Genomic DNA, 27,186 nt, shown 5'->3' with positions numbered 1-27,186 from the left:
GTGGCTGTGTGATTTCACATACAACTTTAAAGCATCCTTCCTCAGTGCTCACTATGGTAGGTTACCTCTCTTTGGTCCAAAGGTTAAAGATATGTTATCAAAGATCGAGCAAGGGGGCAAAGCACTTTCTGCTGCCAGAGTTCACTTTTATAACCCTTAATGATCCTTCTCCAGGAATCAAAGGGGAGGACAGCACCTCTAAATCAAGAAATCTCAGCATTTTGCATTTGATTTCTCTTTCAACAGAGCCCTCAGTAGCAGAGGGGAAATCTCCATTGGATGCCACCCAAGGGGCAGAGGGGGGGAGGTCCACAGAATCAAACGTGTAGAGGTCCCTTCTCTGACAAACCCTTTCAGCATTCATGAAAATTTGCATGCCTGATCCCATCTGGTGGCTGTCTGAGAATGTTGATCTCTTCACCTTCAAAATTGGAAGGCTAGCACAAAATTCTGGGTGAAGAGAATCATATTCAAGACTACATAATTCCATCTGTCTTACAAAACTCTTTTAGATGTTCCACCTCATCATAGAAAGGTCGCAGCCCAATAAATTTTCCAGCTGCTGGAAAAAAAGAGTAATTCAGGATGTCCCACCAGATTGCAAAGGATCTAGAGTTTACTCATGATTCTTTTTACTCTCCGGAAAAAGAACAAGGACAAGGACTTAAGGCCCCATATTGGACTTCAGCAAAATAAGCACACATGTAAAGACTAGATTCTGAATGGTTGCAGTGCAGTCCATTCTTCTCCTCAGGAAGGGAGGACTGGATGTGCTGATAGACCTTCCAGATACCTACTAACATTTGAAGAATGGAAGGCAGTCCAGAAAGTATCTCTGCTTCCAGCTGGAAACCAGTCATTATCAATTCTGAACATTGCCCTTTGCTCTCACCACAGCTCCGCAATGTGTTCAACAATTGCATGGCAGTACTGGCAGCACATCTCAGACTGCAAGGGTTCTGACTATTCCTGTAACTAGACAACTGACTCCACACTGCAAGCACAAATAAATCCTTAATCCTAGTAAGAAACTATTTACTTCACTTGTGTCAATCATATGGGCATCTTAGTAAACTACAAAAAGTAAAGATTCAACCAACTCAATCCCCGGAATTCATAGGCTGCCATTTAGATAGATTGTCTCAGACTGAAAGGCTGACTTCTCTTTACTTGCAGGTATAGGATGTTCTCAATTTTCATACCCCACTAGCATTAGCCTTGGTTCTTCATGCAAGATTGCTTATGAGGGTTATTCAGAAGACACTATCATTCCAGTGCTCTCTATTAACCCACCATCCTCACTGTCTTATCAGATTATCTACATTATGTTGGCATCACATATCGTGGTGGATACATTCCCTTCTAGTGTTCATCAAGGGGTTCTACTATGAAATGGTGACTTCCTAAAAGTAGGCGTTCAGAAAGGATGGGGAAATGCCCAAAGTTGAAAGGCCAAAAACTCTGTTGTTAGTTGTTTTTTTGCAGGGGGCTTAAATATACAAATTTCACAGTTGCACCAACTTGACGAAGGGAATCATTGCTGGAGCACAATTAGAAATCTCACCAATAATGATTTCCTGTGGGAGATGGCATTTGGTATTATGCCGTTTGTCTTTTTTTCTCTGTGTGCTACTGATGCTCGAGCAATTTCACCACAGGCATGTGTAGGGGAGCCACGCCAAGGACATGTATTTGTACTTTCTCATCCTGTTGTTACAGTTACCATTGATGCCTCCTTTTTGGGGTAAGAGGGCATTACAAGGGTAGGATGTTTCAAGGAACATAGACTAGTGTTGTGGTTCTATCTTACCATATCAAAAAAACACCTTGCAGGATGACACCTTTAGGCACACACATTTATTTAAAAAATTGAGCACTTTGGGGTTTCATGATGGCTGCACACTGAGTAACAGCTTGTTTTTAGCTCTACCAGTGTGGAAACAGAAACTCAGCAAAGAAGGCCAGTAGACTTGTGTTTGAGGGTGAATTTCAATGGATGGCTAGTAAGTGCACTGCCTGGATGGCAAGCATAAAGAAATACAGAAGACCTTGAAAAAATCAGCTACAAAAGTGAGGAAGAAACACTGACTAGGGAGAGTTCTGCAGCTGTTCAGCAAAAAGTAATGCAACCTTCAGACATGACTTCCAATAATCTACAGGATGATATCAGACAACTGCATACAGACCTGGTTAAAATAAACAAAACACTGATAGAGTATATTAACACAAACAACAAAAGGCTGGAACAAATAGAAGAAGCTTTAAACAATCAGATGAGATGATAAAGCTGCAAAAATCGGAGGTCAAAATGAAGAAAAGGCTGGCTGAAAATGAGCCTGCTCAGGAAGAGATGTTTCAAAAAATAATAGAATTAGAGGACAGAGCACATAGAGAACACTTGAGATTTTCAGCTGTACCAGTGAAGCTGGAAGGAAACGACTGCATTAAATTTTTGAAAGCACAAATAAGCAACTGGACTGGTATTCCAGAGCAGGACTTATTAGTTGAATGGGCACATCATGTGTATGCTCCAAATGTAACTATAAGAAAGCAACTTAGACCATTAATAGTAAGAATGCAAGCCTACCAGCAGAAATAATTGATTTTGTCAAAACAGTGGCAGAAGGACAAAATACTAAAAGTAGTGACAACAGAGTGTTTGTGAAGAGTGATTACAAAAAGAGAAGTAAATTCATCTCTCTATTCAGAGAATGCCAAGACGCAAGTGTAAGATTCAAACTGCTGTGTCCAGCTGTCTTCAAGGTATTCTTCCCTGGAGGTACAAAATCATTTTTTGATGAAGTGCATGCTGAGGAGGAAATTCAAAAGTTTGTCCAGCAAAAACTGAGCTGGGAAACAGAAGGAGATTCGTCTTCTTGCTCCCCTGGTAATAAAGACCACAGAGAGACCGCACCTTTGAAACCTTTTCCAGTACTTCAACAGAAAATGTTGGAGAGAAGGAAGGAAGCACTAGAGTTGACTAGAAGAATCAAGAGTATGTTGGAAATGAAGCAGAGGCAGGATTTTAGTGATGGAGAAAAACAGTAATAAAATCAGTAACTTAATGTGGGATTACAATGCATTAAATATATTTGTGAAATATGACAGCACAAGAAAATCTGGAAATATTGAACATCTTCAAAATTTGTTTGGTGAATGGGGGACTCAAGTATATGCCCTACTTCATGTCATTAATGTTAGGAAAAATACTTTGGAGAGGGGAAAACGCTAACTGCAAGTAAAGAAAACTCTTTTCTTAATAGTATTGTACCTATGTTGCATCTTTTTTTTGCATGCTATTTTTGGGTGTAACAAGGGATGTTCATCGTGTTTCACTGTTGCAGTCGTGACTCTAGGGTTCTCCCCTGTCGGCAGGCAGTCCCCGGTCGGCCAGAATCCCAAAGTCTGGGTCCGGCGTCGGCTGTTCAACCATGCTCCCTGACTTCAGAGCGCCAGGAATACAAAGCTGACAGCCGACGCCATGTTCTCCAGTCTTTCTTGCCGTGCGGTGATAGCAATTCGCAAGTGCCGGTCGGCTGACTCCTGACAATCATTTTTGAACAAAACTTCAGTCCGAAGATTTTATTCTCCTACTCAAAGTTAAGTACCCCGTTGGGGAAACTTTTTTCTTGCTCCAGTCTGATGTCAGAAAAAGTTAATAATTGTATTTCATGTGGGAAGCAAATACCTCATAAGGATTTTCATTCTTACTGTATTCCTTGCCTAGGCCCTGACCATGACGTAGCTAGTTGTCGGTTTTGTGCTAGATTCAATCAACGTACAATTAAACGAAGGTACGATTTTGCATTTCATTACTTCGGTAGGCGTTTTAATTACAAAATGTCGTCAGATATGGTTCTAGCTACTGGAGTTCACAAACGACACAAGGACAAAGACAGGCCTCCGAGGTCCAAATCTGACGATATCGCACAAGCAGTGCCAGCTTCAGGTTCGGCTGTCGTCAATGAGGCGCTTTTGCAGCCCCTGTCGTCGACCATTTCGGAACCGATGGCCGAAACGGACTCCCACGAGGAGCCATCTAGGCCTTTGAATATTTCAATTGCAGGACCTTCGGACAATGCTCCTTCGGATGGGTCCGGAGCCGCTGTGCAGGTACCGGCTTCTGAAGGGGTTTTCAGGCCTACTAAGCTTCTGATAAAGGCAAAGCCAAAGACAAAGGCAAAGACTCCTTCCAAATCAAAGACTGCAATACAGGCCTCTTCTGATCCGGCTCCCAAGTCACAGAAACAGTGACTTAAGATGGCGGAGGATTTACTTACTATGATTAGGGGTTCTCATCCCCCTCCAGATAAAAGGCCAAGGCAGGAAGTTTATTATGTCTCCTCTGATCAGGCTTCTGTTTCTTCAGTTTCTTCTTCTGAGCAGGAATATTCTTTCCCTCCTTTTGAGGATTCTGATGCTGAGGAATCCATTCCTTCAGCTTCTCCACCTGAGGATTTCTCTTTTGGGGAAACTTTGCATGAAATGAGGGAACATTTCCACTGGGAAGGACAGGAGTATTCGGAATCTAAGAAAAGACTAAGGGATTTTCTTCTTCTGCCCCAACATAGACCCCTGGCTATTCCTCCTATTTTGGATATTGTGGATGATGCTTTTTCGGAGGCTAACTTAACCCCTGACTCTTTCCCTCCTGCTCCTGTTAAGCCTGACAGATATTACAGGGTTCCTGCTTCCCACCAGTTTTTATACAAGAACCCTACTGCTGACCCTGAAACCATTTCTCAGGGTCCTAAGGGAGTTAAGGCCGCTTCTGCTAAAAACCCAATTCCCACTGAGAAAGATTCCAGATCTTTAGAAAGATGGGGAAAAAAAAGTGTACACTTCTACTACTTTATCCATTAGGGCTTTAAACTGTCAGTTTCATATGCTGAAATACCAGCAATTTCTCCTGTCTGTTTTAAAACAAAAGCTTACTTCCATTTCGGCCTGTGCAGATGATAAGGAATTACATGACTTAATGCATGCCACTGAACAAGTTGGGAAGCATGGTTTACACTGTGGATTTGATGCCTTGGAGGCTTCTTGTAGGGCTGCTGCCTCTGGCAGAGTCATTAGAAGGAATGCATGGTTAAAGGAACAAAATTTGCCAGATCAAGTAAAAGCTAAATTATTGGATACTCCTGTTCAGCATAATGTTTTGTTTAGATCTAAAGCTGAAGAGGTGATTAAAAAGATGGCGGACAAGGCGAAATCCATGCAAACTGTTTAAAGATTTCTTACAAGTACAGCCACCCAGATTTAGCAGGAATTGGCCTACTAAAAATTGGTCCTTTCCCAATACAGACAGGCCTCAGAGGGGTAGATACAGATGCTCCCGAGGAAGGCCTCAAACACAAGCCTCTTATAGACCAAGACAGTGGACTGCTTCCACCCCTATAGGGGGAGAGGACAGGTCGCAAACCCATAGGAAACAGACTCAATGACTCCCTCTGTTGGGCTGCAGGAACTTTTTGCCTGGAAGCCCCTCTCAGAGGAAAACTTTCACTTTTTCACCAAAATTGGACTCATATAACCCAAGACAAGTGGGTTCTGGATGTGGTTTTAAGAGGTTACAAATTCCATTTTCATACCCTACCAAGGCCAAGCGGATGGCCAGAACTTCCAAAACATCAATGGACAGAGGCCTTAAACCAGGTGGAAGCTCTTTTGGCTATGAAAGCCATAGAACTAGTTCCGCTTTCAGAGATGGGACAAGGTTTTTACTCGAGGCTCTTTCTAGTCCCCAGGAAGCAAAATTCATGGAGACCCATTCTGGATCTGTCAGTCTTGAACACTTTTCTAGAAATACCCAAATTCAAGATGCTTACTCTACAGCAGCTACTTCCAATGCTGACCAAAAATGCATGGATGGTGACTTTGGATTTAAAAGAGGCATATTTACACATTCCCATCAGGCAGGAGTGCAGGAAATACCTCAGGTTCAAGGCCGGATCGAGACATTATCAATTCTCTGCGCTGCCCTTTGGATTGTCTACTGCACCCAGGGTCTTCACCAAGTGCCTGGCTCCAGTAGTAGCTTATTACAGACTCAAGGGAATTCAAATTTACCCTTATCTGGACGATTGTCTTATTCAGGCAGACAGCAAGGATGTCTTACTCCAGCATCTAGAATTTGTTCAGAAACTTCTCAAGTTCCTGGGATTCACTGTCAACATAAAAAAGTCAAATTTGACACCCTCGCAACAGATAAATTTTCTGGGTGCTCTTCTAAACACAACAACCCAGATGGCATTTCTGACATACGAAAAACAATTACAGCTGGCTTCAACTTTCAAAACCTTGGCAACTTTAACTCAGCTATCTGCAAGGAAATTCCTGCAGGCTTTGGGTTACATGGCCTCCTGCATCCTTCTCGTACCATATGCAAGACTACATATGAGGAAAATACAGTGGTGCCTAAAAAGTTTATGGTCTCAGCATTGCCACAGTTTAGACATACTGATCTCCGTCCTGTCTTGTCTTCAAAAGTAATTCCTTTGGTGGTCCAAGGCATGTACTCTAAACAAAGGAAAACCCTTCTGTCTGCCTCCTGCCACTCAGATACTAACCACGGACGCCTCAGATTATACATGAGGAGCCCATTTTCAGGGCAACTGTATACAGGGCCTTTGGACAAAGGATCAGGAGCACCTACATATCAATTTAAAGGAAATGTTAGCCATTCAGAAAGCTCTGTGGGCCTTCAGGAATCTTCTACAACCAGGACAACTACTGATACAAACAGACAACACCACAGTTATGTGGTACATAAACAAGCAAGGGGGATCTCATTCCTACCCCCTTTGCAGACTAGCCATGAATCTATGGAACACAGCTCTAGCTTGCAATCTGGACCTTCAAGCTCAGTTTCTACCAGGAAAGCAAAACTTCCTGGCAGACAGTCTGAGCAGAAACCTTTCAGATCCACACGAGTGGATACTGGACACCGAAATATTCAGGATGATAACAGCAGTCTGGGGATGTCCTCACATAGACCTCTTTGCATCCCATCTCAATCATCAACTACAGAATTTTTGCAACAGGACTTTCCACAGACAAGCTTGGAAAGTGGATGCCCTATCATTCAGTTGGAGAAACCTCTCGGGATATGCCTTTCCGCCTCTTCCTCTTCTTCCACGGGTATTATTAAAGATAAAACAGGACAAGCCCAAGGTGATAATCTTGCTGGCCCCAAATTAGCCTCGACAGTTTTGGTACCCAACTCTGAAAAACCTATGTCGGGAGCCCCCTTGGGTTTTACCACAGACTCCGAACCTTCTGTCCCAACATCAGGGTCAGGTTCTACAGTCCCATGTCAGAACTCTCAGCCTGGCGGCCTGGTTAATCCAGGGTCTTTGATTCATTCTCTCCTACCCAAGCAGGTTATGGATGTCATTTTAGAAGCCAGACGTCCTAGCACTAGAAAATCTTATGCAGGAAAATGGAAAAGATTTTGTTCTTGGATGCAGGCTCAGGATTCTGATCCTCTTCTTCCTAACGTTCCTTTGATTTTACTTTATCTGACAGATCTCTTACATAAGGGTCTCTCTTTCTCTTCCATTAAGATACATGCCTCTGCTATTTCCGCTCATTATAATACAGACCCTCCAATCTTTTCCCACCAGCTCATGAGACAGTTTCTCAGAGGAGCTAAGAACTTAAGGCCTCCTAGATCTCCTCCCATTCCTGCTTGGGATCTCAACTATGTTTTGGAAAAACTCACCTTACCTCCTTTTGAGCCTGCTGCCTCTTTTGACATCAGGTTTTATCTTGGAAAACAGCCATCCTGTTAGCTCTGACCTCTGCCAGGAGAGTTTCAGAGTTGCAAGCTCTTATGGCTGTGGAACCTTATATTATTTTTCATCAAGACAGGGTTTCTTTAAGGACTAATCCTATATTCATGCTTAAGGTGGTTTCCAAAGTGGCTTTAAATCAAACTATTCACTTGCCAACCTTTTTCCCCACTCCTCAAAATAAAGGGGAAAGGATCTTACATTCCTTGGATGTACACAGACAACTATGTTTTTACCTGGACAGAACCAAGGACATCAGAAAATTAGAGCAATTGTTTGTTTCTTATGCTTCAAGCTCTCAAGGTAAAGCCATTTCAAAACAGACCATTTCTAAATGGATTGCTCATGGTATTAGATTTTGTTATTCACACCATGGAAAGCAAATCCCAGGGAGTATACGGACTCATTCCACCAGAGCTGCTGCCACTTCAGCTGCCTTCCTCAGGGGAGTTCCTACCAAAGACATTTTGGAAGCTGCAACTTGGAGTTTAGTGCATACTTTTTCAAAGCACTACAATCTACCTCTCTACTCTAAGTCTAGGGCAGGCTTTGCTTCTGCAGTCTTGCAGAGCCTTTAGCCGCCCCTTCTACTTTATGACCACTTCCCTTTCACTCTGCTTTGGGATTCTACCCTACAGTCATGACTGCAACAGTGAAACACGATGAACATAGTACAGTTGTGTACACTTACCATAAATGTAGATGTTAGAGTGTCTTCACTGTTGCAATCTGGGTTTCCCTCCCTCCTGTCCCCTCTTATTTTTACCTTTGTATGGTTTCCTTTCTCACCATTCTTTTGAGGTGTATTTGCAAAGGTTATGGGACCTTACTCATTTTGGAACTCCTGACATCTGGGGCAAGAAAAACTGGAGAACATGGCGTCGGCTGTCAGCTTTTTACTTCTGGCACTCTGACGTCAGGGAGCATGGTTGAACAGCCGACGCCGGACCCAGACTTTGGGATTTTGGCCGACCGAGGACTGCCTGCCGGCAGGGGAGAACCCTAGAGTCGTGACTGCAACAGTGAAGACACTCGAACATCTACATTTATGGTAAGTGTACACAACTGTACTTTGTAAACAGGTGTTTTTTTTTATTTTTCTCCCCCCTTCTCTTTTTCTTCTTGTGCAGTTCTGAGATATGTAGGCAATGTAATGATTAACAAAAAAAAAAAAAAAAAAAAGGAAAAAGAGGACATGGTTAAGGGGGCATGCATGACAGAGTTCAAATTGACGTGCTTTTTTCATTCTTGCATGGGGAAATGGCTGATTAAGGACCTTTGTTTTTAAACACAGAGCAAGTAAATGAAAAAAAAAGAATATTGAATATTATAAGATGTTATGTAGTCCTATCTCGCCATAATTCTTGCTGGATGGGTTCGGCTCCGACTCGGCTGATACTAAAGCTCAAGAGCTTTTACTGGCTTGAGGCTAACCCCTATCCCATGGTGCCTCACGGCAATTCCCTAGATCTCGTTTGCCGCGAAAGCTTCAAGGTTGTCTCCTTACTGGCTCGTTGGATAAGTAGAAGATTTTTTGATAAATCCTGTTATTTCTCATCTTTGTTCTTCATTTTTCTACCTAAGTTGCTGTTATCTATTACCTGTGTGATTGTTGTTGAGTGCTTGACCCCCTATTCCACCTTTTTAGGATTGTATGGCCCATTTTAGTTAGAGGGCCGAAATTGCCCATTTAAATTAGAGGGCCTTTCCTCCCTGAGTCCTAGTCCTTCTTCCCTTTAAAAAAAAAACTTTTCTTCATAACTTTGCTGCTGGATAGTTAGTATTGTTATTATTGTAATTGTTGTTAGCCTTGTTTTCTTGTCAGCATGTCCAAAAAGAAAGATAGAGGACATAAGGAACACCTCAGGGTTCAAGAAATGTGACAAGTGTTAACAAAAAATGTCGTTGACTGACAGTCACACTAGCTGTGTGTACTGTCTGGGAGAGGCTCATTTACAAGAACCCTGTACTTTTTGCCATGCCTTCAGTACTAGGGTTCTTAATGAGAGAAAATGTAAATTGATAGACAGGGGTCATATGACTAGTTCCTTCCAGGAACAGCTGGAACTTGGTCAGACAGCTTCCAAAACTGTGAAAAGAAAATCTTCGGTTCCAGTGTCAGAGCCATCTAAAAAGTCTAAAGCAGTGGAGCCAAGAAGTTATGACTCCGATTCTGCTGCTTCTGTCTCAGTGCCGGTTTCTTCGGTACCGAGGCAACCTTCGGTATCGAGACATTCAACAGTTATCGACCCTATTTCACCAAATTTGAGGTCTCCTATTTTAGAAAGGAGGAGATCTTCTTCTGTCTCCACCCATTCCTCCAGGACACTTTCAGTTGAGGATATCAAGGGGGTGGTGAAGAGGTTGCTCTGTGACCCGGCTCTGGCTAAAAAGTTAGCTCTTCTGGTCCCATCTCCAGACTACTGCTCCTCTTCCGACTACTTCGCTCTTGGAATCGAACACTTTGGGTCCTTCTGTGTTGGATCCTTCGGTTTCAAGAATTCTTCCTGCTTCCTCAGAACTGATAACTCTATCCTCAGCGCCTCAGTCTGGAGCCAAGGGATCTGGGAGCCGACACTCTCAAGTCGACTCCGAGAGGGATAGTCACCCTGTTTTTTCTTCGGAACCGACCCTCCCTCTCGGTGCTTTGGCTCGACTGAGCTCAGTTCCCACGTCTGCTTTGGAACCTGTCCCTCCTGCTTGGAGCCGACCTTCCGTCTCCTCAGAGCGGAGGTCGTTTTTGGAGCGGGGTGGAAAGGCCTTAGAAGCAATAGAGACAGCTTTGTCCAGTGCCAAAGCCCTGCCTTTGGACCCGATGTCCCACCAGCAGCCGGCAGCAACCTCTTCTCTCCCGCCACCCCCTCAGTGTAGGGAACCAGAGACTCAAGCAGCCCCCATTGGAGGTGTCCCCTCTTCTGAGACCTCCCCAGATTATCCTACTGGAGAACTCCCTCAGAAGAGACTTTCTAAGAGGAAGCACATTGACTCAACTGAGTCCGTCACATCAGACACTGATTTGGATGAATCAGAAGTGTCCCCTAGGTCCCCCTCTGAGGATGTCTCCTTTGCTGACATCCTTGAAATCCTTAGACAGAGGGGTGATTGGAAGATCTCTAACCCTACTGAGGACAAATCAGTGTACCTTGAGGCCTTTGGTTCCCACCCTTCCACCTACTAGGTGACACTGCCTTATGACCAACTCTTGGGGGTCATATCCCGGAAAGTCTGGACCTCCCCAGACACAGTGGAGCCTGTCGCGAGGAGGCCAAACAAATTTATGACTGTCCTGGAAGATAAGTCCTTTCTTTCTAAGGGAGTTCCTGTGGATACTATGGTGGTAGCAGTGGCCACAAAAAAGTTGTCTGAGACATCTTGTAATATCTATCCTCCTAATAAAGAGTCCAGGACAATGGATAGGTATGGAAAGCGTACTTGTCCTATTTTACTAGACTTCAAAGAGATCTCTCGAAGGTGTTGGGAGACACCCTTCAGGGTTCGGTAGCTTCGGGATCTACGGACAAGGTATATGTGCAGCTCTCCACCCTTACATCTATAGCTAACTCCTCTATGAGGCTGATTTCCTATGCAGCTGAAGGAGCAAGCAGGGCAGCCACAGCAGAGTTTCTCTTAGGAGACATTCCTTGATGTGTCTATGTAACTTCACCAACGTCCCCTTTGATGGTTTAACCCTTTTTGGACTGCAGGTAAAAGAGACTTTGACCAGGATCGAGCAGGAAGGGAAAACCTTATCTGCTGTCTGAGTTCATTTCTCCCTTCCTTCTAGACCCTATCCCAAGGGTCACACAGGAGGGAAAATGTGGTTCCGTACATCCCAAAAAAGTTTCCCTCAGGCACAAGGTCAACCCTCCCGTAGAGGCAGAGGGGGATGATATAATGGAAGATGCCCCCCTCACGGCAGAGGAGGTCCGCAACATCAGGGAGATAGAGAAACTTTCTCTAATCGTCCCTTCCTTTGACCCTGAGGGGTTACCCGACTATCCGTCTCTGGAGGCAGTCAGGGGTCGTATTTCACTGTACCCAAGCGCCTGGCCACAAATTTCCCAAGATCGTTGGGCACAAACCATAATATCCAGAGGTTACCTTATTCCCTTTGTTTCTGATCCTCCGGTAAACCGGTCTCTACCAGACGTGCCACTCATTCAGTTAGACTGTGCAACATCAGAGGTCATCACATTTATCCAAAAAAGAGTCATCCAAGAAGTACCCACAGAGCAAATAGGATCCGGAACTTACTCACGGTTCTTTTTAGTTCCAAAAATCAATTCTAGACCTCAGCAAAACTCAACAAGTCTGTAAAGAAATCGAAGTTCCATGAAATCACTCTGCAGTCGATATTTCCCTTTATCGGGAAAGACAATTGGATGTGCTCAATAGATCTTCAGGATGCGTACTACCATATCAAAATGGATAGGCGCTCCAGAAGACACCTATGCTTTCAGCAGGGGGCCAGTCATTTTCAATTTTGAACACTGCCCTTTGGCCTCACTCAGCCCCCAGAGTGTTCACCAAACGCATGGCAGTGTAAAGGCTCACCTGAGATGTCAAGGATTCCAGGTGTTTCCGTACCTAGACGACTGGCTCCTCATTGCTACCACCAAGCACCAACTAAGCAGAACCAGGGATAAGACTCTATCCTTGTGCGCCAGACTAGGCATTACAATAAACCTAAAAAAGTCAGCCTTATCTCCATCACAGTGCATTGTATTCTTAGGCTCAGAAATAGACTTAGCCACCATGACAGCAAAACTGACACCAGAAAGGATAGAATCATTGCACAACCAAGTCAGATCCTTGCTGAAGAAAGACAAAGTACAGGCCAGGATAGTCCTTCAGGTCCTAGGGACTATGGCTTCCACCATTCTTTTAGTTCCCCTAGCCCATCTGCACATGAGAGTACTTCACTGGCTACTATTTGACCAGTGGTCAATGCAGGATCTCCCCTGTTGCACCAAATACTCATCACAAACTCCTTCAAGAAGGATCTAACATGGTGGTTACATACGGATCAACTTCATCTAGGTCGCCCACTTGCTCCCCCTCAATAAAATGCAGTCTTGACCATGGACGCCTCCCAGATGGGGGGAGGCCCCATTATCTGGGAATGATGGTCCAAGGTATTTGGCAGGATCATGAGAACCACTTGCACATAAATGTTCTGGAGATGAGAGCGGTGCTATACGCGTTGCAAGCACTTCACACTTCTCTTCCCACTGTGACAATTGCAATTCATTCAAACAACATGTCTGTAGTGTGGTACATAAACAAGTAAGGGGAACCAAATGTTACCCACTTTGTCGAGATGCTTTAAGACTATGGAAATGGGCAATGGACACTCAATGCTTTCTGGTAGCAGCACACATCCCGGGAAGTCCAATGTGATAGCAGACAAACTCAGTCGAGCAATTCTGATGCCTCACGAGTGGTCCCTGAATTCAGAAGTTGCAGAAGAGATTTTTTGCAAATGGGGCCAGCCTTGCTGTGACCTATTCGCCATGTACATTAGCACCAAATGCAGCGGCTACTTTGCCCTAATTTCCCATTTGGGGATGTCACCCAGGGGTGCTCTGGTCCACAATTGGCCTCCAGGACTCCTTTATGCTTTCCACCCTTTCCTCTCATACCAAAAGTGATTCAGAAAGCAAAACTGTTGAAGAGTACCCTGATCCTTATTGCTCCATACTGGCCTCGCCAAGTCTGGTTCCCCTTCCTGTGGCCCTATCTCTTGGAGGAACCATGGATTCTGGAACCATCTCCAGATCTCCTGATTCATCAGTCAGGGCAGTTGCATCCTACTATCCAAACCCTGAAATTGATAGCATGGCTGCTCCAGTTCCACGAATAGCCAGTGTGTTTCCCTTTCCCCTACAGTCAAACACATTCTGATTTCTTCACACAAACCTTCCACCAGGAAATTATATTCCAGTAAATGGAAAAGGTTCCCCATTTGGGCAGCAAACCAAGGCATAGATCCCTACTCAGCTCCTATAGAGTCTGTCCTGTCCTTCCTGGCATCCATTTTTCATGAAGGAGCTGGAGCTGCTACTATTAGAGTTCAGTTAGCTGCCATCTCTAATTATCATTTTGGCTACATGGGAAATCCAGTGATGTCCCACCCTTTATGCAAAACCTTTTTGAAAGGAATCCTCCTTCTCAGACCTCCAATCAGACAATCACCGGAGCCCTGGGACCTAAACCTAGTTCTTACACCTTTAATTTCCCCATCTTTTGAACCCTCTTCTTCATCGGATCTCAAATTTTTGTCTTGGAAGATATCATTCTTAGTGGTTATAACATCATCTAAGAGAGTTTCAGAATTACAAGCCCTCACCATTCAACCTCCTTACATTGTTTTCCACAAGGATAGAGTCTCACATAGAACTAATCCTTCCTTTCTTCCCAAGATATGTTCAGAGCATAATCTCAACACAACTATGGAACTACCGGTTTTCTTCCCAAATCATACTAATAAATCAGAATACAGATTACACCAATTGGATGTCCACAGAATTCTCAGGTTTTACCTGCGCAGGACTAAAGAATTTCAAAAATCAGACCAATTGTTTGTTTATTTTTCAGACAAAAATAAAGGCTTGCCTGTTTCTAAGGTCACTTTGTCTAAATGGCTTTCAGACTGCATTTCATTTGCTAACATATCTGCTGGCAAACAATTACCAGCCAAAGTAAAAGGCCATTGAACCAGAGCAGTATTATCAACTTCATATGCCTTTAGATCTAAACTCCCAATTGATACCATTTGTGCAGCAGCTACTTGGGCAAGATCTCATACTTTTGTCACTCATTACAAATTGGATTTGGCCTCCTGGGACAGGTCATCCTTTGGGTCCACTGTGCTGAAGAGTCTCTTTGCTTGAGCCACCTGGGATAAAGGTGCTAGGGATGCTGTCCCATCCAGCAAGAATTACGGCGAGATAGGACTACATAACATAAAGATGTTATGTACTTACCATAACGTTCCATGTTTGTAGTCCATCTCGCCTACATTCTTGCGTCCCACCCTCCTTCCCCCTTCCTGTTTCCTGGAGGAACTGGTGAGCTATCCATTATGCTGTCTGACCTGGTTGTAGTTGTCTGTCCACCTGGCATGGATAGTAATACAGAGTGTTCTGTTTGTATGTGCATAGTTATTGATAGTTCACTGACAATTATGTATCTATTTACTTTCTTGCAAACAAGATCTGGGGAATTGCCATGAGGCACCATGGGATAGGGGTTAGACTCGAGCCAGTAAAAGCTCTCGAGCTTTAGTATCGTCTGAATTGGCTCCGAACCCATCCAGCAAGAATGTAGGTGAGATCGACTACAAACATGGAACGTTATGGTAAGTACATAACTTCTTTTTTTTTTCCCTAGCACTTGCAAATATATATATATATATATATATATATATATATATATATATATATATATACTAAGTAGCATTTCTGCAGCTGCTGTTCATGCCTCCATGGAGACAATATGATAAAGAGAAACTGGAAACAGTCTGGTAGGAAATCGGCTGAGGGAAAAGAAGAAAACACAACAGAGACATTGACTAGGGTATAATGTTCCCTGAAAACAATCAGGGTTTTTCCCAGGTGTGACAGCTTTAAAGATAATACAAAACCAGTTAGACTTGAAGTAAAGTTCTCTCAGTTTTTTTAATGCAGTGGGGGTACTGATATTAACAGTTGCTTTTTTCTTGTTCACCTTTCTTCTTTTTCTTTGTTCAGTTTTGAGAAATGTAGGCACTGCAATGGAAAAAAATGAGGAGGGGAGGAGATGGGGGAAGAGTGGAAGGGTCTGGTTAAGAGAGTATGACAAAAGAAAAATCAATGTGCTTTTTCCCATGCTTGCATAGAGAAATGATTGGGTAAAAACCCTAGGTGCTATCTGGTAACAAGTTTATTACAAAGCATGTAAATGAAAAGGAATATTGAATATTGTAAGGCTTTTTTTCTGATAACAAGGTACCCTTAGCAGTTTTGTGTCTGGTTTGCATGTCACTAGAAGACAATTTGATAAAGAAAAATGGGCTGCAGAAAGTGTTTATTGAAAGCATTCAAATGTTTTCTCATCTGGGAGAGTTATGCAGATATAAAAAATCAAATATCACTTACTAATAGCACAGGCTGTACCATGCATCTTAGCATGGCTAACGTTTCTTTTTGGTTAACTTTAGCCTGTCTGTGTAGCTATCAATTTAGAACTTATGTTCTTATTAAGAAGCAAAAACTTCAGTATTTGAAGTTGTATATAGTTTTGTGTGTTACTGTAAAGTTCACAGGTTTTAGGAGGGTTTTTTGAGGGAGGAGTTTGTTCTGTTTGAGGGCTTTCAAAAAAAAAAAAAGTTATGTAAGATGTGACACAGGTGCAAATGGCAATGACATAAAACAACTGTATAAAAGACCAACCTGCCTAACAGTATATACATGTAACATAAAAGTTGGAAATAGACATTTAGCAAAAGAGCAGTTATATATAAAACGTGGTAATAATAACTACATAAGAAAATGATGCTTTTTGCAATGTTTTTCAATCTGAATGGTCTTACAGATAAGTATAAAAAAGAAAGAGTAGTGAATTATATTTAAAAATGTAGAGTGCAAATATATATGCTGCAGGCAGGGTTGCCAGACGTCCCTATTTGGGCGGGACTGTCCCGGGATCAGCAGCCTGATCCCGAGTCCCACACTGCCGGTTTAAATCCCGGGCAGCCTCCGCTTTGTTTTTTTTTTTTTGATTGGCCCGTATACTGGCATACAGGCCAATCAAAAATCGCTAAACACAGAGCTTCTTGTGTTTAATGTGGAACATCTCAGTTCCAGCATTAAACAGAAGTAGCTCCGTGTTTAGCGATTTTTGATTGGCCCGTATACCAGTATACGGGCCAATCAAAAAATCGCAAAACAGAGCTACTTCTGTTTAATGCAGAACTGCGATGTTCCACATTAAACAGAAGTAGCTCCATGTTTAGTGATTTTTGAATGGCCTGTATACTGATATACGGGCCAATCAAAAAATCGCAAACCAGAGCTACTTCTGTTTAATGCGGAACTGCGATGTTCCACTAAATAAACACAGAGCTACTTTTGTTTAATGCGGAACTCTGATGTTCCGCATTAAAGACCTAGCGTGGAAGACCTTTTTTTTTTTTTTTTTAGTCTTCACTTACTGTGAAAGACTTTTTTTGTCCCTACCTGGCCAGTCGGAAATCTGGCAACCCTGGCTGCAGGAGACACACCTGGAAAGAACTGAACATGTGAATTTGATAAAAAAAGGTTTTCAGGACGGTTATTCAGCAGAATATTTGGGACAAAGGAAAAGAGGAGTACTTATATTAATTGCAAGAGGAGCTCCAATAGTGATAGAAGAGGAAAAAAAGATAATAATGGAGATACATAGCACTAAGGGGCTACTGGCTAGGGAGGCAGATTACACTAGCATGCATTTACACCCCCCCCCAAACTGCTACAGTGAAGCTTAAGAAAATTCTGGGAGAAATAATCAGCTTTCAGCAAGAAATATTACTTATAGGTGGAGACTGGAATTTGGTTTGCAAAAGTGAAGATGTGTCTGGGTGTCTAGAAGGGAAAATATAACAAGGGAGGGTAGGTTTTTGAATAAATTGATGAAAGTGTTTGGCATGGAAGATGTGAATTCAATACTAGGAGTTCAGAGTGAATTTACATATTACTCACCGAGATACAGAAAACGGGCTAGGCTAGATAGATTTTATACATCACATGAACATGTTAATTTAATTGAAGTTCTTGAAATGCACCCAATAACGACTTCAGCTCATGCACCAGTCATAACTAAAGTAAAAAAGCAAGGTAATGAAATGAAAATGAAACACTGGTGCTTTCCCACCTACTGTTTGAAAAGAGAGGAAATTAAGGAATGGGTTGTGGAACTAATTCAGGAGCTACTAGAGAAGATAGATTTACCTTCTGAAAACATACCTAAGGAGTGGGATAAAATTAAAGTGGAGTTTAAAACTAGGTTGGAAATAAAAGAAAGGAAGAATTGGCTAAACAGTAACAATAATTATTTAGAGGGATTGACAAATGTTAAAGTATTGCAAAATATGAGGGAATATCTCAGAACAAGAAAAGGAGCAACTGCAGAGTGCTAAACAGAAAATAAGGTATTACCTCAATAATATGCATGAGTTTAGAAACACTGCTGTTAAGCGATTGTTTTTTGTTAATTCTAAAGCACAAAAACTTCTAGCACAACAACTCAGACAACAAAAAATGGAAAAAACAGTCACCAAGCTTAGGGAGCCTATAACAAGGAAAATTACAAGAGACCCTTTAGGAGTATTAGAAATATTTCGGCAGTTTTATGAAAATTTGTGTAAAGCAGAGAAATAGGGAAATCAAGAAAAGGTACAAATGGAAATGTTTATGGAAGAATTAAATATGCCAAGGTTAGAGGTAGATGAGGCTCAACTACTAACAGGATAGGAAGGGATGAGATAAAAATGGCTATGTCTAACCAATCTACAGGAAAGTCCCCAGGAGTAGATGGTATTCCTGTGGAAGTTTGGAAGTTAAGAGGGAGTAAACTAATACAGATCTGGAAGGTTTTAAACAGTATTTTAAGAGGAGCAAAAGTACCAGCATCCTGGAAGAAGGTGATGGTAATCGTAATACCTAAAGAGGGTAAAGATCCAGGGGTCTCCACAGGATGCCTATGAAGATAGATCCCCTCATGGCAGAGGAGAGAACTCTTAACAGAAGATGCCATACCTGATGCCATACCTGCGGCAGAGGTGGCCCGCACCATCAAGGCTTCAGAGGACCATTCTTTGAGAAGCCTTTTTAGTGTCATTGAAGGACTACATGACTCCTGCACTCTGTAGGCAGTTGAGAGTTACTTATCTCTAGAACTTGAAGCCTGCATTATGCAACAAAAGAATCTCCAACTTTCCACCCAGTCAGAGGGAAAGTGACAGCCAATGGAAATACAAAAGCCGCTGAGGAAAAGTGTCATCCAGCCAGTCCCCCTCAGACCAAAAAGGATCCAGAACTTATCCAAAATTCTTTTTAGTGACAAAAAAGACAGGGGGATCTCTACAGACTAATTTTGGATTTTAGCAATCTAAATCACTGTGTAAAACATTTGAAGTTCTGGATCATCTTGGTTCAGTCCATCTTACCATTGCTAAAGAAGGACAATTGGACTTGCTTCCCAGATTTCCAGGACGCATACTACTGTATCAAGATACACAGGCACTCCAGGAGATATCTGCATTTCTGGCTGGGAGCCAGTCACTACCAGTTCAGAGCACTGCCCTTTGGTCTCACCACAGCCCCCAGGGTGTTCACAAAATACATGGCAGTGATTGCAGCTCACCTGAGACTGCACGGAGTCCATGTGTTTCCTTATCTAGGTGACTGCCTCCTATCTGCTTCCACCAGGCCTCTTCTCATTCAAGCCAAGGACTACTTCCTCCATCGATGTAGTCATCTAGGTATTAGTATAAATTACAACAAATCACAGCTCTCTCTGTTGCAGTCCTTGGAGTTCATTGCTGCTCATCTAGATACCAAGTCTCAAATAGCAACTCTACCACAGACAAGAGTGGGCACCTTATGAAGACAAGTATTACAGGTTCTTCACATTTTTTCTCATCATCCCCCCCCACCACCACCCAATTAATCTTACAATTACTGTGGTCCATGGCAGTATTAATAGTTCTAGTACCTTTGGCTTACTTCCACGTGAGAGTCTTACAGTAGACCCTAGCAGTACAGTGGTCCATCAGACACCATGCGCTAATGTCACTTATTTGTATAATGAATGTCTGCAGACATCACATATTGTGGTGGTTACATGCACAAGAAGTTGCTCAGGACCACCCTTTTTCTCTGCCTGCAGTCAAAGCCACAGTGACCATGGATGCCTCCCAACTCGGGGGGGGGGGGCATTATTTGGGAAGCACAGTCCAAAGCACGTTATCTCAGACAGAGTCCACACTTCACATCAACATCCTAGAAATGACAGCAGTCCTATTAGTGCTGCAGGTATTTCAGATGTTCTCCCTCTAGGGAATGATTGCTTTTCAGACAGAAAACGTGTCTGTGGTCTGATACATCAACAAACAGGGGTAACCCGATCCTACCCGCTATGCAGGGAGGCAGTGAGAGTCTAGTAATGGGCGATTTCTTCTGGCTGCTTCCTCTTGGCAATTCATATTCCAGGGGAAACCAGTGTGCTAGCAGACAGATTGAGCAGGTCCATCTTACTCTGTCACAAGTGGTCTCTCAGTCAGTACTGGAAATGATATTTTGCTGATGGGGACAGCTATGCTGTGATCTATTGGCTTCCCCCCCCTCAACACTAAGTGCAGCAACTACTTTGCCCTAATTCCCCCGGGGGAGTCAATAAGAGACTGTCTAGTTCATGACTGTCCCTCTGGTCTGCTATGTGCCTTCTCTCCAACTCCTCTTATCCCAAAGTTTATTCAGAAAGCATTATGGAGGAAGAGCAAAGTTATCCTCATTGCCTCATTCTGGCCTCAACAACTGTGGTTTCCCTTCCTATAGCCTCATGTAGTTAACCCTCCCTGGGTAGCTGGATCCTGTTTATGATTTTTTGTCTCACCCGTCTAGCCTGCCTCTACCAGACATGAAATCTCTCAAGCTGACCTCATGGTGTGTCCACTTTCAGTGATTGCCAGAAATTCCAGGCTTTCTTCCCGTTTGCCATTTGCTTATATTATCTCAGAAGTCCTCTACCAGGAAGATTTACAAGAGTAAGTAGAAAAGATTTTTGATCTGGGCCAGCAAAGACATCTACATCCCTTTTCAGCACTGATTCTAGTTATTCTTAATTTTCTGACTTCCATTTTCAATAATGTAGCTAGTTATTCCACAGTTCATGTACAACAATCAATTTTTTACTTGCGTGAAAAGAATTCTTCTCTAGCTTCCTTGAAATTGTGCAAAGCATTTCTTAAGGGTAACTGCTGTTTCATGATCCTATTAAGGACATTGTTCCCCCTTGGGACCTTAACTTATCCTTTACGCCTTGACTGAGCCCACCCTTCGAGCCTGCAGCCAGAGCAGAATTAAAGTTTTTGTCCTGGAAAACACTTTTCTTGGTTTCCATTACATTGGCTAGAAGGCCATCAGAGCTCCATGCACTTTCTTTCCACCCACCTTATCTAATCTTTCATAAGGACAGAGTATCCCTCTGGACTAACTCATCCTTTCTGCCTAAAGTGGTCTCAGAATCTAACTGTAACCAGACTGTTAACCTGCAAGTTTTCTTCCCAAAATGTTTTAACAAAGGTGAATACATGCTCCATTTATTAGATGTGCGGAAACGGCTCAAATTTTACATTCACAGTGCCAAAAATCAAAGGAAATCAGAACAAAATGGGAAAACCTGTGTCAAAGATCATCTTAGCCAGATGGCTCATTGATTGCATTGTATTTGTTTACAAAACTAAAGGTCTGTCATTACCCAAACATCTTAAAGCTCATTCTATCAGGGCTATGGCCTCATCTTCTGCTTTCAACTTCAGAGCTTCCATAGATGACATTTGTGCAGCTGTTACATGGTCTAATGCTCATATATTGATGTCTCATTACAAGTTGGACATTTTATCTAGGAATAGAGCAGGTTTTGACTCTGTTGTTCTGCAGAAATATCCTTTGTTGAGGACCACCCAAGAATACTCTAACTGGGGACTTTGTTCCATCAATTGAGGAGTGGTTGAAAAAACATCCAATATTATAGTTATGTCCTCCCCATAACTCTGCATCTGTGTTGTCTGTTTTTGTCCTTACTCAGCTTTCCACCCTCCATTCTCTCATCTTTCTGCTCATCTCCTAGTATGCCCTGAGGGATATTCCTTGACAGTCTTGCAGTATGGGCTCCAGAAACTATTGTACATTCTGTTTTATAAACACACATAACATTAGACAATACCTCAGCTACATTTTGGCAGATTAATGAGTCCAGATAAAGAGACTAACATATCAGTAGCACATTTAATATTTCTTTCCAGATAACTCAGGTTCATAGGTGTGTACTAGGCTAATGGCCCTGGAGCCTTTACAAGCCTAGCCCATAGGATTACCCTGGCATCGTGCCACCCAACCTTAGTTTCCAGTGCCTCTGTTGAGTAGAACCACTGGAGTGATCCCTGGGGTGAATTTTCTATTTCCCATCCACTCATCAAGATTTCTCTTGAAGAGGGCCAGTGAGGCGCTCCACTTGGCATGTATGGGAAGTCTATTATATAGCATGGGCAGTCTCTGCTTATGAACCTGTCCCTCCAGCTTGTTCTGTTGATTGTGGTAATGAGGTTGAGGTCTCTGGAGCATGTATTGTGGAGGGATTGGGATTTCTTTAGATGTAGCATTTCTAACAGAGCTGGGTTAGATATGGCTTTGCAAGTCAAGCAGAGATTGCAGCATCAAACATATTCACAGAAGTAATAATTTGGTGGTAACCATACTAACTGAAAGACACATTTATGAAAGTATCAATGTTCCCCTTCATTTTTACGTCAGTTTTACTAATGATGTGCTGATGGTACCTTGAAATATTCACACTGGTAGTTATTTTTGTGGCAACCCCAAAGAAATGAAAAAAAATGTGTAAGTAGTAATGCTCCCTGACCGCCATCATTTTTCTTAATTCAGTTTACTTGATGGTATGCTTCTTGCTTTTATTTAATTGGGTTTCTATGTTTTTTGTTTTTTTTTGTATTTTAATATGCATTTTATACTCAGAGTGTTTTATTTTATATACTGTGTCTTCAAATTTACCTCTCAGGTCAAAAAAGCCAGACAGGTTCTTTTTACTACATGTGTGTGTGTGTGCGCGCGCGCGTATGTAAGTGTGTGTGTGCGTGTGTAATTTGACTGCTGGCTTAGAGAGGCTGCTTCCTGTCACTATGCTAATTATTTTTGCTTCCTTTTCTCACTTCCTGTCTCTTCCTAAATTGATTCATTTTCTGTTTGTGGAGTTTATGTTTTCATTTTCTTCAGTAGATTATGTGTTCACTTTCTTCAGAGGATTATTTTTTACCTTATAAAATATCAGATAATTACTTACATTTAAGTTTTTATTGATTTAGTGTTTTAATTGCTGTAAAATATGTTTAATGTGTGCCTCAGCCATGATTCCTTATTTTGTTTCCTTTTCTTTTTACCATTTTTATGTAGAATTAGTAATGCATTTGAGAAGAAGATGTGTGTTTCTGGTGTTTGGTATATTTTATTGAGCTACTTTTTTCTAGTATTTGTGTTTCACAGTTTTTCCTGCTTTATGACTTTCCAAGATGGTGACACTTTCTTAGATTTTAAAATCTTTGAGAGAGTTTGGATCTGTGTGTAAATGTGATCTCATGTGGCGTGCACTACATTTATCCTGTGGATAGACTAGATTTGATGCACAGGCATTGTGCAATTTTATTGGCCTGTGTTAGTTCCCCAAAAAACTGATCTCAAGGCAGGACATATTTTATCACTATTGTGTTATAGGACATCCAACATAAATTTCACCACATTGCCTGGGATTCTGCCAGCATGTTATGGTTTATTACCACAGTGACTTTCTCCAGTGAAGGATAGTATAGGAGTCTGAGGAAACTCACCATAACAGTAGGTCTTTGAGGTAGTCACTCACCATTTTTACAGGTCTGCAATTAGTGCAGATAAATTACTGCTTCAACTATTTAGGTAATTGAAAATTCATATATATCACTCACTTTGTTTTCCTTGAATGTGTTTTTAAGCGCATGGTAAAATGATGATCAATAATGGGTCATACTTGGAAGAACTGATCACTGTACACACTAGTGCTACTAACATGGGAGTCATGTTCAACTTGGTATCAGCACCAACACAAGACAAGAGCTGACCTGTACAGGAAGATTGATACAGCTAGTAACTGGTCATAGCACCCCTGCTTTGCTCATGAGTTAGTCTACATGTTATGAGTTACTGCTACAATATCATCTCCCTTAAAGATGTACCATTATGGTAGGTGTCTTCACATGACTGTACTTTGCTACTGTCTTTTTCGAATATTTAAATTGCGTTTGAAGAGAAGATAAAATTGCTTTTTAGTGGTGTTTTCAGGGTGGTAGGTTCTATGGATGTATTCTGCAATTGTGCACTGTTTTAAGTGCGCATGCATGTTCACTTTGAGTTATGGTCTCTAGCCATTGCATATTATGATAAACAAAGTAACATTTTTAGAAATTTGATCACTGTAGCATAGTACATAGTCTTTCATTTGAAGAATTTTAAATTGCGTAGATTCAGCATAATGAATGTGGCAGGAAATAAAATACTGTTGATCAAAAATATGATCTTTTTCGATTACAGGGCAAAAATACAGCTTTACATTTAGCAGCAAAAAATGGGCATGCAGAAGTCCTGCAAAAAATTGTTGAAGTCGGAGTGGACCTCGATGATGCAAATCAAGTAGGTTTCTAGAATGTAATTTAAATGTTAGTTTGTAAAGTAAGAGAAAATATCGAGACTCCGTATTTTATTTATTTTGCTTCCTGCCTGCTGTCATCATTCCTCTTCAGTGACCTTAGTCCTAGCTGAGTAGGGGTCTAACTAAAGAATACTTTTGTCTGCATCATCTAGTGCAACTGATAGACTGTCCTTAATAAACATGCTGTTCGTCATGCCAACAGCCTTGGTGGCACTTTGGGTTATCTGCCAAGGTGTCCCACTACTGACCGGCTTTCAAAAGCATAGATTTGCCTCCCTTTCTCTTCCTGTGATGGTTGCTAAGCTGAGTATATCCTGAGAGAGAAGCCGCCAGCTGTGCCTTCAGACTGCTAAATGTTATAGAGATTAGTAAATTATCCATGAATGCATACAGAGTGATGCCATGGAAAAAGTAAGAGTTGTTGGCACAAAGGGTTAAAGCTGTAAGCTGAGGTTCATGTACTAAAGGGTTTGATTCCCTCAACCCTCATTTGTCTATTGTATGGCCTTGAGCAAGTTGCTTAACCAGACAGCTATTGGGGAAAATGGGATTTTGAGCTAGGCTTGTCAGCAGTCCCTAGGCTGCAAGCCTAGTAACTACCTATGAACCTATTATGTTGACTAAACAGATGATTGACTGATGTCTGAGATCACACAATTCTCTCAGTTGGGGAATATGCCCTTTCCCTGATATTGTGCAATCTCGGAGTTAGTATGTATAACTAACAGGTTTTTGTTGTTCTTTTAGTTTAAGTTTTGCATGCAGTGAGGTTGTTTTTTTGGCAGATGCATATTAGTCTCTCAACACTGTGTGGCCATTTTAAAGGTCTGTCTGTCAGTGCCTTGACATAAGTGAGAATGCAGATATATATATATATATATATATATATATATATATATATATATATATATATATATATATATATATTTCTATGATTAAATCTTCAGATCCATCTGCATCATATGCCCAATGTGTTTAATAGAATCTGATACCTTCTGATCCAAAATCACTCCATCAGACCCAGTATGTGTCCTGCCCGGATCCCTATCACTTGCAGTCTGCCATCACTCATTTTAGAGAGACACCTCCATTCTAGGTCCTCTTCAGTGGCCTCTTCTTCCCATTCTTCCAGGAGCCTGACAGAAGCAGATGTGGACAGAATGATGAGGAAGTTTCTCTTGGCACAGGTTCAGATGGGAATTCTCCTGGCTTCTACCTCTTCAGGTCCGGAGACCTTGACCAGTGCTACTGCACCCATCTTGGTTCTTTCTCTGATCAACCTTCTGATTCAGAGCCCTTGGATCCAGGTCTTCCAGGACCACGTCTATTGGATCCAAAGATTGTTGTATCTTCTGCTCTAGTACATTCTCTGAGGCCACTGGCTGTAAGTGTGTCGGAGCTGGATGACTCTCGCCATAGTGTTGTTGCCCAATTTAAGGTGTTAGAGTCAACTCCAATGTTGTCCGAGCTGATTCTGCCCCTTAGAGCCTTGGCATTGGACAGCTTGACTCTGACCACTGCCTCGGGTGGACTGCCTTCGGGCGAAAGGGAGCCAGTAGTATGGAAGTATGTCTTCTCGGCTCCATTGGCTTATTTCTTCCCAGAGTGCTCTGCCTTTGAAGTGGTGGAGAGAGTGTTCTCTGCTTCTGGAGGATGGATGATTCCACTCTCCCACGAATCTTCTTTCTGGATCCTTTATGTCTTTGTGCCTTGAGCCTCAGCACTCTACTCCACAGGAAAAGCCAGTCCAAAGTCTCCAGGCTACCCAGCAGGGTATACTTATATCTTCTGATACTTCTCTGGAACATCCCACTAATGAAGCCTCTAGGAAGAGAAGTTGCAAGAGGAGGCACTTAGACTCTCCTTAAGAGGCGGTCACAGATGATACCAATTTTGATCAGGGGGAATGTCCCCCAAGATCACCACATGATGACGTATCCTTTGGAGACATCCTGGAGGTCCTCAAGCAAAGGGGTGTTTGGTCAACCAATAAACCTTCCCAAGAGGAATCTGTATTCCTGGAAGCCTTTGGGTCTGGCTCATCTACCACCTGTTTTCCAGGTACAGCAGGTTGCCGTTCCACAACTTGTAGGTTTTTTTTCTTTTGACAACATAACTGTACCTGTTTAACACTTGTTTATTTCCAGTATACTAGTACTTAAACGTTGTATGCTGTGACTTGCTTTTTCCTAGTTATGCATTTCTTTATATCCTTACTCTGTAATTTTTCTTGTATGTGTACTCCTACTCACTAAGCCAGGGTCATGGCTGAACAGGGTCAGTGGGCCAGTCACCTGGTGAATAAGCAGTAAATAAATAAATACCTTCTGACTGCTTTAAATGTGAAACTATTTATGACTGGCTACCTTCGCTCTGATTATCTCATTGCAGTGAAACAGTAGTCACGTGAACTAAATGAGAAAAAGATTGAATTGGGTATCAGTCAGCAGAGCTGTTTTATAAAATGAAAGTTGTGCATTAAGTAACAAGAAGAAGGGAGGTGGAGATTTATTTTCAAGAAAAGCAGTTGAAAATTTCAAAACATTCTGCCTAGGTGATTATGAAATTAGTTTTGTTTACTTGAGCTTTAAAGTTTTGCAAAGTTGGAATCTCTGGTCTTAGCTCTGTTATTACGCACATTTAAACGTTTAGTTAATTTTACTTGAAAAAACAAGTTTAATTTAGAAGGGTTATCTTGTAGTGTTGTCATGCTGCGTTTTTGAAATAACTATAAAATTGTAAAACTAATTTCTGTTTAATGCCTGCCAACCCAAAAAACTCACATTTTTTTAGGAACTTCTGCTGAAGTTTTAGAAGTACATTTCTTGTTCTCACTGCAGAGTGCAAGTTTGGACAATCGCCCCTAGTTCCCAGCTCCTCCAGGTATGGTGAGGAGTAG

General features: G+C 42.0%; 1 protein-coding gene across 2 annotated transcripts in view; it reads left to right on the top strand.

The window, feature by feature from the left end:
• ANKDD1A (ankyrin repeat and death domain containing 1A) overlaps positions 1–27,186 on the top strand; it is a 1,318,298-nt gene that overhangs the window by 780,927 nt on the left and 510,185 nt on the right. For both annotated transcript variants that reach the window (XM_044078678.1, XM_044078677.1), the window contains one exon: positions 24,170–24,268. In XM_044078678.1, coding sequence (XP_043934613.1) covers positions 24,170–24,268 — 99 coding nt within the window. The remainder of the gene's footprint in view (positions 1–24,169; positions 24,269–27,186) is intronic.

This window comes from Protopterus annectens, chromosome 7.part1 (genome assembly GCF_019279795.1).
Source record: "Protopterus annectens isolate FY-2018-M chromosome 7.part1, PAN1.0, whole genome shotgun sequence".
In the NCBI taxonomy this organism is placed as follows: domain Eukaryota; kingdom Metazoa; phylum Chordata; order Ceratodontiformes; family Protopteridae; genus Protopterus; species Protopterus annectens.
The sequence above is the reverse complement of the archived record's forward strand: the minus strand, read 5'-3'. Positions and strand labels throughout refer to the sequence as shown.